Raw genomic sequence first — 15,317 nt, 5'->3', positions numbered from 1 at the left:
TTTTAGATCTAGTACCATGCAATGAGAACGAACTAATAATCTTGATGCAAAACAACTTTTAAAGGAATATTGAACATCGTATGATAGTCTTTTCCATCAAGTTCAACAATGACATGGTTCAATCCATAACTAGGATCTATATCTAATAGAGAGCAACTATGGAGGTATGTGGATGTTTGTTGTGGTGAACTGGAAAAACACCAACAGGTTTAACATTAGAGACAATGGCTAGTATTAAAGAATTAGTGCTTGGGTTTCAAAAAAAAATTCCTTTAAAGCAAAAATAGCAATAGAAAAAAAATAGTACAACACTGACTATCATTTGGGAAAATTGTGCACGTCTGGTAAACTTGGGGAATGAGGGTGGTGCAAGTAACATTAGGCTTGCTCCCTTTCGCTGTTTTGTTTTAGAGCTTACAATAGTACCAACAATGGACATTCACACTCAAAACCTCAATTGGTCATACATAATTGAAGAATTATGACCATTTTAAATGGTTTCATTATTAACGCTTACATACATTTGGAAGAATAAATTTAGAAATCTTAAGTGCACTTTAGTTTAAGATGCTTACCGGCCTCTGGATCTGAAACTCTGCAATCATCACCATTTGTTTTGGATAAAGCACAAGCAGCAGCTGTGCGCCATTCCAGTTCATGCAAACATTCATTGATCCCAGGTTTCAGGATAGGAGGGCTCTCCAGATCCCCTAAGGATAAAATATGTGTTATTGAAGCAGCAACCTTATTCAGACTATTTTCATTTTGAATACAAGTATTAATTTGCTTTGAAATGCCCATTTTACTAATAACTTGCTTTGTACTATGCAATTAATGCTGTAGCATACATTGAGGTTAATTACTTATAACTATGCCACCAACACCAAGCATTCCAAATACATAATTTCAAGTCCTTTGATTCATTAATACAAATATGACACCATGAACTGGAAAAGCTTCAAAACCCTGGTTTCAAATTTACCATTTTAAAATAAGCTTTCAGAGTATTTGGAGTAAATTCCCAGCCATTTTACATAATACGTGCATGCAGTTTATTGAATTCCCCGAATACAGTTGATCAAGTTGGAAGCTGTTCCCCCAATGTGGGCGACACAGTGGCACAGTGGTGAGCACTGTGGCCTCAAAGCGCCAGAGACCTGGGTTCATTTCCCACCTTAGGTGAAGGGGTAAATGTAGGGGAATGGGTCTGGGTGGGTTGCTCTTCGGCAGGTTGTTGGGCCGAAGGGCATGTTTCCACACTAAGTAATCTGTAAAAAAAAAACTCCCAAGCTAAAGATTTGAGAATCAAAACTTCGAGGCAGCAAAAAACACTAGGATTTTGGTGCAGTCAAGCAGCTTGCCATTAACTGCAAAAAAAGCTGCCTGTAAAGGCCTAGTAATCAGATGTAAATTTGAATCATTGATATTTGACACAAATTATAGGGGATTTCTAGCATCCAACACCATTTATTAAGTATGCTCAGCAGTCAGTCATGTTGAAGAATTCTTTAACATCAAACCAGAAAGTAAAATGACTTTATGATCCTTATTATCAGACTATATTTTATCTTGCTGTCTGTATACTGAACCTCTAATGTGCCCTATGAAATACCACAAATTCAAATTAAAAACCTTTGGAATTTATCAAAGAAATTTGATTTTACAAACAAATAATTACTTTTTCAGGACTAGAGAGGTTGTTAATAATTAAGATTCTAAAGTACCACAAAGCCAGTTACATCTCATTCAATTTAGTGAATCAAGACTTTTCACAAGAACATTTAGAATCTCACAGCAATGCAAGTTATTCCTAAGCACTTCATTTATGAGGATTTCAACAGCCCATCCTGAGTAGCAGGGAATTGCTGACAATGACTCCCGAGCTCATCGTGTAACTGCGTCGAAATGATCAGAATTTGCTGTCAACTGCCCAGTCGTAATGATAGTGAATGCTGATATCTTTGCCATCATTAAAACTGCAAAATTCATATAATTGCCATTGAATACTTCATTTACTTCTGGCTGAGGTATAGAGGTCTATTATGGAATTCCACATGAACAAAAACACTGGTGAATACAGACACCTATCATATTTTAAATGCTGCCAAAGAAACTAAGACTAATATCTTGTTGGCAATTTTTGAACATTAGGAAACTGTATAAATACTTGGAAATAGTAAAAGTACTAACAGTGAAGCTGGTTAGGTTGTTTGGCAAAATCTACAGACATGAATAAGAAACTGTAGACTTCCACTTGGTAACTTTCAATTCATCAACTTACAGCCAGAAATTTTCACAAATGCTTTAGAGAAGGTACAACGAGCATAGCACTTATGACCATGTGTAGGCTCTCAGCCCTTCAAGACTGTTGTACCATTCATTAAGTACATAGCTGATCTGGTTGTGGCTCAAGTTCCACATTTCCGTCTGCATCCCATTACTTGTCCATCAAAAAAAACTCAACCTTAAAGAACCAGTCTCCACTAACTTCTGGGAAGAATCCCATATACATTATCCTTTGAGAGAGAAAATAAAAGTGTTTTAAAAATGACAAATGTTAAATTTGAGCTGTAGCTTTGGTTTCCTCCACAAAAAAAACACTATGGGTACCCCCTTACCCAGTTTGCTGAAGATAGTGTCTCAACAAGATCTCATTTTTCTACACTGTAATGAACTCCTAGTACAGGCTTAATCTGTTCAATTTTTCTTCATAGCTAATCCAGTCACCCCAAGAATGGGTCAGGTAAATCTTCTGAACTGTTTTAATTCAACTATCTTTTTATCAAAAACCAAGACCAAAACTGCATGCAGTACTCCAGATATGGTCTCACCAGCACTTTGTATAGCTACAGCAGAATTTCCCATTTGTATTTCATTCATCTTGCAAAACAGCATTCCATTGTCTTCCTGCTCACTGGCTGTACTTGCATAGTAACTTTATGCAAATCATATACTGGGACACCAAGAGGTTTCTGCATCACTATCCTAAAATCTCTCTCCTTTCATCTAGCATATAGCTCACTATTCTCCCCATCTAAACAGACAGGCTCTGAATTTTCCATCTGCCACATTTATTGTCAACTTAAAACCTGTCGATATCGATTCACAAACTTAAGTTTCCTACATATCTTGATGTCATTGATAAATTTAGTGAGGACACATTTGGTTTCTTCACCCAAATAATTATTTTAGATGCCAGTAGTCGAGAAGCAGTGCAAAAGATAAGGCTGAAGCTTTCGCAGCAATCTTCAGAAGTGTGGAGGGGATCATCTATCTTGGCCTTCTCCAGTGGTCCCCAGCATTACAGACATCAGTCTTTAGCCAATTCAATTTATTCAACGTGATATCACAAAACTGTTGATGCACTGGATACTGCAAAGGCTATGGACCCTAACAACATTCCAGCAATAATACTGAAGACTCCAGAATGTGTCACTCCCCTCGCTATTTCAGTACTGTTAGAACACTGGCATCTACCTAACAGTGTGGAAGACTGCCCAAATATGTACTGTTCATAAAAAGACAAATCCAACCCAGCTAATTACCACCCCAACCATCTGCTGTTGATCATCAGTAAAGTGATGGAAGATGTCATCATCAGTGCTATCAAGTACCACCTGCTCAGAGACACCCAAGTGTGTTCCACCAGGGCCACTCAGCTCCTGACCTCATTACATCCTTGGTTCAAACATGTACAAAGAACCGAATTCAGGGTGAGGAGAGAGTGACAGCCCTTAACAGAGGTTGCATTCAACTGAATGTGACATCAAGAGTCCCTAGCAAAACTGGAATCAATGGCTATCAGGGTGCAAACTCTCTGGTAGTTAGAACAAAAAGCAGTGGACTCATCAATCCTTGTTGCACACCACTGGTTACAGACCCCCAATTTGTAAAGTAACCCTTCAACACCACCCAGTCCTGTATCCAAGCAGCTAGATCTCCCCGCATTCCATGAGATCTAACTGTGCTAACCAGTCTATCATGTTGATTGCCTTACTGAAGTCCATATAGATCGCATCCACTGCTCTGTCCTCAATCCTCAGTTTTTTGAAGTAACAATCAAGTTAGTCAGATACGATTCCCCATGCAAAGCCAAGATGACTATCCCTAATCTATCTTCACCTTTCCAAATATATGTAAATCCTGTTCCTCAGGAGTCCTTCCAACAACTTGGCCACCACCGATGTCAGACACGCCAGTCTATTGTTTGAAAATTTTGAAATCAATGCAACTAATATCCACACAGTTGCTTTTTTTCAATACTTAGTATGCAGGCTTCCTTTGCCAATCTAGTTCTCCAAATCAATGTGTAGGTTACTCATGCAAAATTACTGTTAATTTCTTGTCTCACTTCTTCCTGTCCCGCAGTCTAACTATTGTTCTTATTGGGCCAGATGGGCTGGGGTGGGAGGCTACAAATTACTCCTCACTCGCTTTATGATTCCACATCTTAACCTATCAAACACTATCCCCCAACTAATGTCTTTCTTAACTAACACAGCTACCCTACTATCTTGTTCTAGTATCCTGTCATTCACAATGTCAAATACCTATGAATATTTAGGTTCCAATCGTGATTGCCTTTCAATCAGGTTTCAGTAAATCACACCAGGTTACACTTATTTGTGCCAATAGTTCATTTCCTTTTGACAAATACTGCACATATTCATTACCTGAACTGTTGTCATGCACTATTTCTTTGTTTCTATTTACTTTAGCACATCACCTTACTTGATGCCTTTCCCCCACTTAGTTTGAATTTTTACCAAACTAGATAGATGATCTGCCAGAATACTGATACCAACAGGTTCACAGATGATAGGAATTGGTGGTGAGGATACCAAGAGAGTGTGTTGTTGGTAGAATGGAAGGAAGCTAACTAGTAAAAACATGTGGAATTGGGGAATATGGCAGTTTAAAGTTCAGTTCACCTGCTTGCCCGTGTTCCACACAAACTCTGAAAATGTAATTTCTCTACAATAGCCATAATCTAACAAATCTTAACTCCATGTGTTGACTTCATTGAAAAGCAGAACCAAAATAACAATTTGCACCTCAAGAATGTAAAGCACATTATACATTCCCAAACCTCCAGATAGAAATCTCAATTTCCTAAATCACAGAACCACCCTAATGCTGAGGTCTCCAGATTTCCATCCAATACCAAAGGAACCCTTTCCCAATTATCAAATGCTACCCATGTTTACAGAAACACTCCATTAAAATACAGCTGGATACAGAGGTCAAAATTCCTTCCAAGTTACTAAACAGAATTAATAACGAGGCCACAGGTTAGTACACTATCATCTCTCTCTTTCTCCCCCCCCTCCCCCCCCCACTAGAGTACAGGGGGACAAAGAGACCATGGACTGATACAAGACAGGGCCAGTGACTCCAAGGAGGAAACACCCCAGTTGAAAATGGGAATGGACCTATCACAGGCCAGAATCTCTGCCTATCAAACCTCCATTGGCAGAGCACAGTGGCTCCTCGATACGCAGTCGCTCTAGCATCTGGTACTTGTTCAGGCAAACAGCAGTTGTTCCCAGTTATCCATCAATTGCACACACTAAACAGTGCATAGTGCACGAGGACTACTGTGGTGTGTGTCAAGGTTGGAGCCCTGCTTAAATGACCATCATGGAAATGCTGCAGCTGGTCAGAAACAGCTGAGATAACACCACTTGCAGCTGATCATCTGCAAATAGGTGCTCAAGGGTTTACCTACATTTCAGGCCTGGCTCTGAACATCTAAACCTTACAGCTGTCTCTGAAAACTGAACAGTCCAGCAAAATAAAAAGGACACTCAAAAAATTTTAAAATAGGAGCAAAGGGACCCATGATTGGAGAATCTGGAGAAGCAACATGGGAAAAATAAATCTGAGATTGGAGGAGTTGTTCAAAGATTTCATCTACGCTTATTGCATAATAAGGCAAGAGGGGGGAAAACAATCCTTCAATTTTCTTTTGGTCCCAACACTGAATTTTTGTAGGATATTTAAGAGATTTCCAGGGAAAATTTGCTGAGCCCACTATGCATCTTGAACCCTGGCTGGATCCTTGCATATTTCAGTGTTGCTCGACTTCAGGCACCTGTTTTTATTGTTGCCCCCTGTACTGACCAGTGCTTCTATTTGGCATGATACAATAGTCTCGCTCATGAAATCAACTTGTTGAAATGTTACAGAAGACCAGCTAATTATTTTCAATAGACTGGGCTTGTTTAAGTGTTAGGAGAAAGTGAGGACTGCAGATGCTGGCAATCAGAGCTGAAAATGTTTTGCTGGAAAAGCGCAGGTCAGGCAGCATCCAAGGAGCAGGAGCTGATGAAGGGCTCATGCCCGAAACGTCTATTCTCCTGCTCCTTGGATGCTGCCTGACCTGCTGCGCTTTTCCAGCAATACATTTTCAGCTTGTTTAAGTGTTAGAATATACAGGCTCACTTTGATCAAAAAAGTAATGTATTGCCCAAATTTCTTGCATGAAGTATTGGGAAAACTCTGCCGTACACAAACACTGTCAAATATGAGGTAAGGATTGTGCAAAGAGTGTGTGTCAACATTTTCTGAAGACAAACAAGACGCACCCAAACTTACCGGGTCTACATATAAAAGTGATAATAGTTTTGCTTCGACCATCTCTTCCGCATGGCTCACCATCAGAGTACACTAGTTGAATATTATTGCCTTCCTTTGTAGGGGGTGAAACAAATTTTCCAAGGTTCTTTTTGCTATTTTCACCTAGGAGATAAATTAATTTTTGGAATAATTTGATCTTCAAACAAATAAACCTTAGCAGTGCTGTTTCTACAAAATTCAACAGGTCACTTCTTGTGGGGCAAATTTTCTTTAAACTTTTAGCCTTGTCATTAAGTTTTTTCAATATCAGTAAAAGCAAGATTTTAAAAAGATCTTTCCCACTATAGGTTTCTCAAATGCGATTTGAAACCCCAGTCCAGAGTACAATATGGATATTTTTTTCTTCAAGCTAGGAAAAGAAACCCCTCGAGCTGCAAGATACAAATAGAAAATGCTATAGAAAAGCAGATTAGTCTGAACCTGCATGCATAAAAGACAGTTTATTAAGTACACATTCACCTCAATTAGAATACTAAAATGGGACTACTCAATAGGCTCTTTACTGAACTGCAGCATTGTTCTGCATTTGGTTTTCTTTTATAACTTTGTCCTAACCTTATTCTTGTAAACTATGGCAGACTTATTTTCAACATGCTTAAAAAATAAATATGAGACTGCCACATAGAAACAGGTTCCCAATTGGTGTCAAAAATTTCATGAAACATTATACCGGAAGCATGTAGTTAATCTGGCCTCTCCACAGAGAGACTAAATTGTTCATTTCTGGAATATTTTTCTCATTTTTATGATGTGGCGGAGCTAATACTGGCAAGTGCACCAATATCTACTTTTATTTTGGGAAGCCACTAATGCAAAACACCAAGATATAGGAAACTCATTTCTATGCAAGCCACAATCACTATTGAGCAAAAATTATATAATAAAATGTACTTTTTTTTTTATTCAAGTGTCTTACGAACTTACCAACAGAACAAACAGCTGCATCTTCAGGACATCCTACAGCTCCACCATCTTGAAGTACCTTGTGGCATACATTAATATAGATCTGTCTTCGATCAGATTTTACCAGGCTATCTAGTGCCTCCCAGTTGTGAGTGTTGTCAGATTCAGGAACTTCTTTTGCTGTATATTAATACAAGTTTCAACATTTTTAGGATAAGAGTTGGTTATAGTAATTTATACAAACACCAATGCATGTTGGCTTTAAATTGAGTGTTTCATGTACAGCAGTTCACCATCTAAAAATGTTCTCAACTCATTTACATTGGTTTTAGGTGGGTACTGATTAGGTCAAACCTCAAGTGAAGCGTCAAAATTCAAATATTTCAAATTATCAAATGAAATGAAGGTGGCATCAGAAATATTAAATGGGAAAAATACTGCACGATTGAAAATAAAATCAATAGGCCTAAATGAAATTGACCCCAGGCTGTTACAAGAAGGGAGGAAATTGCAAAGACTATTCAATATATTTCAAACCTATTTGACCAGTGTGGCATTAAAAGACTACAGAACAAGGACTTGCTGGACAACTTTGAAAAAGGAACATAGGATAATCTAAGTAGTTTTGGCACAGTGAATTTTACTTCAAAAGCAAATTATTGGAATTAACTGGAAGAACAATAGTTTTTTCCGATTTGTTAACAGGATGTAGGCAACGACATTGCTGTGGGTATGGGACCACAATTAGGTCAGACCAGATAAGATCGACAGATTTACATCCCTAAAGTGAACCAGATAGGCATTTACAAATCAAAACAATTGTACAATTGTTTTGTAGTAGTTTTGAATTTCAGATTTATATTGACTTCAGATCGTGAAATTTGCAATGGGGGTAGCATCTATAGCTTTGGTCACATTGCAGAAAAACTTTTAGATTGCACTGGAGAGGATGCAGATGAGATTTAGGAGAATGCTGCCAGGACTGGACCATTTTAGCAATAAGACTGGACAAACGGAGGTCATTTTCCATGGAGCAAAGAAGGTTGAGGAGTGACTAAATTAAGGTATGTAAAATTATAGGGGTGAGAGTACATCGAGACAATGTAGTGGAGGCACAGATTTAAAATAATTGACAGAAAGGCAAGTAACATTTTAAAATTGTGCTTGAAAGCCTGAATTCACTGCCTGAGGTGTAACAGGCAGGAAGTATAATGGGTCCACATTTCAAACTTACTTTGACATCTATTTATGATTAAAAATCACATAACACCAGGTTATATTGCAATCTAGGTTTGTTCAATATATCACTTTCATTGCATGACACTGATCTTTTGCTAAAATTCTGTGTCTTATGATCCTGCCCCACTAGTTTCCTCAGGAAGGAGCAACACTCTGAAGGCTAGTACTTCCAAATAAACCTGTTGGACTATAACCTGGTATTATAATTTTCAACTTTGTCCACCCAGTCCAACACCAGCACCTCCACATCATCTACTTAAGAAGCCATCACCTGCAAGGCGACAGAAATAGTTTAAGGTAGGGATATTTGGCAGAATCGCTTGTTTTTTCAAAAAACATGACCTAGCTTAGACACAATAGGTCAAATTACACCCTTCATGTTATACATTTTCTACTACTCCATATCTGTTGCAAAAAACAAGAAAGGAGAGAACCAAATTTTTAGATTAGATTAGATTCCCTACAGTGTGGAAACAAGCCCTTCAGCCCAACAAGTCCACACCGACCCTCCGAAGAGCAACCCACCCAGACCCATTCCCCCACATTTACCCCAACTAATGCACTTAACACTACAGGCAATTTAGCATGGCCAATTCACCTGACCTGCACATCTTTGGACTGTGGGAGGAAACCAGAGCAAACCCTTGCAGACACTGGGAGAACGTGCAAACTCCACACAGACAGTTGCGCGAGGCAAGAATTGAACCTGTGTCCCTGGCGCTGTGCGGCAGCAGTGCTAACCACTGAGCCACCGTGCCAACTACTGTACAATTCTAAATCCACATCAATAGGAAATGTGGAAGTATCCATAAACTAAAGAGTGTACTTTGGAATATTTATTGGACTCTGCTTTCGGTCAAAATAATCTATTTTCACTTTTGTTTTCTGCAGGCGCTTTATAACATTAAGTTCAAACTGCCTAATACATAGGAATCAAAAATTTTAAATTTACTGTGTTAAAAAAAATGATTCACAGCAAAACCTAGTTGCCAATAGAAAAACACTTAACAAGCCAAAATGCTAAAGTTTAGTATGGCTTACTTTATATTAACTTCAAAATGGCTAAAAGCAAAAAGCTTACCTTCATATCGGGTTAAAGGTGAAAGATCATAACGTTTCTTTCCATCAGAAGCACCACACAGCAGGTTTTCTTTTTCTTTCACACAGGCATACTTTGTACCCCAGTCAAAAATGTATGTGCAGTCAACTTCAGCACCGAATTCTGGTTTACCCTTTCCTCCATCAACTTTTGAAAGGACAGAAACAGTAATTAATGAGAGCTTAAACTGCTGGAAAAACAAATATTAAATACATCGAGTTATGGTATAATGTAGAAAAACTGTTGCAAAGTAAAAATTCAGCCTTGATCCAGTTGGCAGATGAAGCTAAATGCAGAAAAGTGAGGTAATGCAATTTGTTACAAAGATCAAGGCAAAACTGTACCAACCAAAGGATACCTATTCCAAAGGATACTATTCCGAAGGGTGTACTGGAACAGAGGTGCATACATATGTAAGTCATTAAAGGTGGCACAGGTACAGAATTGTTAATAAAGCTTCAGTATTAACTATGATCATTAACACTGGGTTGGGGAAAGGGGGTTGACACTGATTAGAACAAAACAGTTATCCAGGTGTAGAGTATGTGCAGAGGCTTAGGAGAATGTTTCCAGGTATCAGAAACTTCAGTCACAAAGGCATATTGGAGAAGTTAGGCCTCTTTTCATAGGAGAGGAGGCCAAGAACAAATTTGACTGAAACTTTTAAAATCATGAGGGATCTGGTTGAAGTAAATAGGGAGAAACTGTTCCCACTCAAACAGCAGTTTTTAAAAGTACTTTCCAACAGAAGCAAATATAAAGTGCTAAAATCATTTTCCACATTGAGTAGTTTGGGTATGAAATGCATGAACGTGTAGAATTAAACAGAAGAGGCAGGACATTGACACCAAGTTAAAGTGCTCAGTGAGCCAAATGGCCTCCTTCTGCACTGATAATTCAGAATGGTCAAGCAGGCCCAGAGACTGAATGAAACACTCCTGCACATTTTCCTATGCACATGGACTCATTAGCAGAGGCATTTAGTTGCTATATGAATATATAGATGCACAGCATTCAATTTAAATGAGTGACAAAAAATAAAATGCATTTCACAAAATAAATGTTGATAAATCTAAGTGTCAAATTGAACAGCATCGAATATAAAAGTTGAGGAGGATGGCTAAGTAGATTAGACAGTGTATCAAGCATGAGCCCTTCTTCAGGAATCCTTCTTCAGGCTCATGCCCGAAACATCGATTCTCCTGCTCCTTGGTTGCCGCCTGACCTGCTGCACTTTTCCAGCAATACATTTTCAGCTCTGATCTCCAGCACCTGCAATTCTCACTTTCTCCTAGAGAGTGTATCAAGCCTGCTAGACTGGTTACTTTTTCAAGAACACACTGTTTCTGCAATATCCCATCTCTAGAGCATTGCAATTTCTCATCAACTTAAAACAAAAGAGATGTACAGCATGGAAACACACCCTTCAGTCCAATTCGTCCATGCCAACCAGATATCCTAAATTAACGTAGTCAGCATTTGGTCCATTTGACTCTAAGCCCATCCTATTTATATAGCCATCCAGATGCCTTTTCAAATGTTTTAATTGTATCAGCTTCCATCATTTCCTCTAGCAACTCCACACCACCTTCTGCATCAAAAGGCTGCCCCTGGTCCCTTTTAAATCTTTCCCTCTTACCTTAAACCCATGCCCTCATTTTAGACTCCCCTAACCTGGGGAAAAGACCTTGACTATTCATGCTATCCATACTCAACTTTTTATTTTTAAAATCAGAGGTCATCCCTCAGCCCCCAACACTCCAGAGATAACAACCCCAGGTATTAAGCCCGACCTTATAGCTAAAGCCCTCCAACCCTGCCAACATTGCTGTAAATCCTTTCTGAACCCTTTTAAGTTTCACACCTTTCTGACAGGAGACCAGAATTGAACACCTTTTCCAAAAATGGCCTAATCAATGTCCTGTGCAGTCGCAACATGCCCTCCCAACTCCTATACTCAATGCACTGACCAATAGAGGAAAGTGCGCTAAATGCTTTCTTCATGGTCCCAACTAATTGAGACTTCACTATCAAGGAACTATGAACCTGCACTCCATGATCTCTTGTTCAGCAACGTTCTCCAGGACCTTAAGTATACAAGTCCTGCCCTGATTTGCCCTACCAAAATATAGCACCATGTTTATCTAAGTTAAGCTCCAATCTCCGCTCCTCAGCCCATCTGATCAATGTCTTACTGTACTCTGAAGTAACCTCCTTCGCTGGCAACTACAGTATCAGTTATCTGCAAATTTACTAACCAAATCTCCTATATTTAAATCCAAACTTATATTCAGAGGAACTTCGATTATCCGAAGAACTTGGGCAGTGGGTATTTGTGGGTTAATAGAATGCCAGATAACAGTTTAGCCAAGGATCAAGACCTTGTAATCTTACCAGATAATCCAATATTCAGATAATCGAATGCCGGATCATCAAAGTGCCTCTGTAAATGACAAAATGCAGTGGATCCAGATCAATCCCTGCGGCACACTGCTGGGTCACAGGCCTCCAGTCCAAAAAGTACCTCTCTGCCATCACCCTCTGCCTCCCAGCTTCTAGCCAATTTTGTATCCAAATGGCTAGTTCTCTCTGTATCCCAGGAAGTCTAACCTTGATAATAGTCTACCAAACATGAACCTTGCTGAACGCCTTACTAAAGTCCATATCAAAAGCATCTACTGCTCTGACATCATTAGTTCTCTTAATCTCCTCTTCAAACAACTCAACCAAATTAGTGAGACACTACTTCCCCTGCACTAAGCCATGTTGACTATCCCTAATCAGTCCTTGCCTTTCCAAATACATGCAATTCCTGTCCCTCAGAATCCCTCCAATTTATCAGAGGGTGAATCATTACACTTTAAAAACAAGGAAGTAGCTTTTCTCTGGTGGGAATATGGAACCTGAAGCCATACTTCTGAAGATGCAAACAGATAGTTATGCACTTATTATGGAGAAGGCAAAAGAGGAGTATGTGGAGGAAGGGAAGAGGTATTTAGAGTGGGGAGGAAAGAAAGTGTGTATTTTGCATAAACACAGATCGAATATGTTGAACGCATAGCTAGTATGCTATGGATTATCTAGTTTTACCTTCATTTCCCCCAATCAATTTTACAAACATGATCGATCCTAATAATGGCACTTTAGTTTAATCTAGCACACAGACAATAAAATGGACATCGACAGTTAAGATTGTATCTAGATAATACTTTCAAAAACAATTGTTGTAATATCAGGCTATTAAATACTTATGCAATACAATATTTGTTAGAAGACAAAAATTAGCCTTCAGTGTTTCTTCACTTCAGATTTCTAAACAACCAACCACGCTGAAAAGTATCACCTCCTTTTAGAAAAATAAAACCAAACGAAAATTTAACTGATTGGAAAATGTCAAACAAGTTTGAAATGCACAGCACTTAATTCAAGTATAATCTCAATAATGCATAAGCTAATGTTACAATATACTTTTCTCACGCCCTCTTAGATGGATTGCATACTTGGCACATGCACACAAACCATACATTTTGTATTAAGCTTACCAGCTGATTCATTACAATAAAAGTTTATTATTGTCATTCTTCGGAATCCAGAACTGCATGAATTACCATCAGGATATATCAATGTAAGATCACCATCAGAGTACCTATTGTAAATGAATACACAACCAAAAGAACAAAGTTATCTCAATTTTATTCTAAATTATAGCAGTGCTAAATTGTGTGGCCAGCTAAGTTTCCAGCAACACAAATATATTGCACAAAATTAGATGAACTAATTTTGACTACTGAGCTGTGGAGCACCCTAAGGGCCCATGAAACACTGATATTCGCTAATGGCAGAAGGGCTACATAATAAAAACAGTTTTATTCTCAAACACTCCAACATCTTTTATATGTTTGAGAGCAAATCAAGACCACAATTCAACTGCTTTTCATTTCAGATTTACAGTATGAACCTAGTTGCCCTGAAACGGGAATTTTGACCAGTCTTATGCTAATGACAGCTTCAAGGGATTATTCAATTATTGCAGTCAATTGATGTACCTAACACAGATCTTATCACATGAATCATCAGGTCCACAAAACTACTTTGGTCAAAACAGCAGCTTTTTATACGCTAGGTACACCAGAGCCCATCCAAGTCCTTGCATCACTTAGTATTTTCCATGCCCAAACCCTGAACATCTTTGAAAGCAATTTTGTTCAAAAAAGGAATTTATTAATAAAACTACTCACTGGATAAAAGGCTATGTAGGAATGATTTACATGGCTTGCTCTGTTTGAATTAAGGATTCCACAACTTTATTGCCCAAATTTGATCCCTGAAAGCTTAAAAAGAGTTTCCAAAAATGCGATTGCCAAATATAGGACCTGCATGAGCCAAGAACAGTCTTTTCAAAAGAACCAGCAAAACAACATTAATCATCTGTCTGAGAAATAACATTTTTTTAAAGTATTGCCTCAGCATTTAAAAAATCTTGTCCAGCTTAAAAGGTAGCATCCTTCACTTGGGTCTTAAATGATTTGGCACTGAATAAGATCAATTTTCATGAGCTATGGTTCAAATTAAAAAGGCTAAAACCTCAAATGTTAATAACTGCAGGATTAGAATCAGAGTCATGAGGAAATTGGTACAGGGTGAAAAAAGATTTAAGGCTTAAATGAGTGACTGAATCATGACTTTGGGAGGAATAGATTTGAGTTCATGGGGCACTGGCATCAGTGTGGAGATAAGAGAGAAACCCAGTGCCCTGGTGAATTAACTAACTAAAGGTTAACAAGAGCTTTCATATAATATTTGAAGTGGGAAGGTAAGGAAGGGTTCAGGTAAGGATGACGCTACAAGTCTAAAGAGAAATATCAAACCAGCAGAGATTAAGGTTTTGTGTAAAGACAAGGGGCATGCCAGGATGGGACAACAGCATATAAGAAATCAGAGTAGACAATGTGGTCTATTGAGTCTGCTCCATCATTCAAGACTATCCTCAATGATCTTGGGCTTTAACTTCACTTCCCTCCCCCTCAAATGTGTGCAATCTCTTAAGCAAAGGAGTTTATTCATCTAATAAATGTTATATTAAATAACTAAGAAACCAGAGTGGTTTACTAGACTAACTGGAATGGGGAAATTGCCTTATGTGGAAAAGCTGAATAGGATAAGCTTGAATTGAATTACATAAAAGCTAAAAGGTCTGCAGATGCCGGAAGCCAGAGTCTAGGTTAGAGTGGTGCTGGAAAAGCACAGCAGGTCAGGCAGCATTGAGAAGCAGGAACAAAAGAGCAAAAGGCAATTTGAGGGATTCTTGTGGTGCAGTGGTAGTGTCCCTACCCTGGTGTTCAAGTCCCATCTGATGCAGAGTTGCGTAATAACATCTCTGAACAGGTCAGTTTAAAAAAAAATTGAAAAAAATTAAGAGGCAATTTTGATTGACATC

The 15,317-nt window shown here is 38.5% G+C and overlaps 1 protein-coding gene across 1 annotated transcript in view; it reads right to left on the bottom strand.

The window, feature by feature from the left end:
• The window catches only part of igf2r (insulin-like growth factor 2 receptor), a 218,934-nt gene that overhangs the window by 133,092 nt on the left and 70,525 nt on the right, over nucleotides 1-15,317 (bottom strand). The window contains exons 10-14 of the mRNA XM_043696288.2: nucleotides 13,423-13,526; nucleotides 9,863-10,027; nucleotides 7,564-7,722; nucleotides 6,598-6,741; nucleotides 576-710 (exon numbers count right to left, since the gene is read on the bottom strand). Of these exons, the coding sequence (XP_043552223.2) occupies nucleotides 576-710; nucleotides 6,598-6,741; nucleotides 7,564-7,722; nucleotides 9,863-10,027; nucleotides 13,423-13,526 (707 nt within the window). The remainder of the gene's footprint in view (nucleotides 1-575; nucleotides 711-6,597; nucleotides 6,742-7,563; nucleotides 7,723-9,862; nucleotides 10,028-13,422; nucleotides 13,527-15,317) is intronic.

This window comes from Chiloscyllium plagiosum, unplaced genomic scaffold (genome assembly GCF_037043375.1).
Source record: "Chiloscyllium plagiosum isolate Xiang-an unplaced genomic scaffold, Cpla_swu_hap1 HiC_scaffold_10, whole genome shotgun sequence".
Lineage (NCBI taxonomy): Eukaryota > Metazoa > Chordata > Chondrichthyes > Orectolobiformes > Hemiscylliidae > Chiloscyllium > Chiloscyllium plagiosum.
Note: the sequence above shows the minus strand (reverse complement) of the source record. Positions and strands in the feature narration are given on the sequence as shown.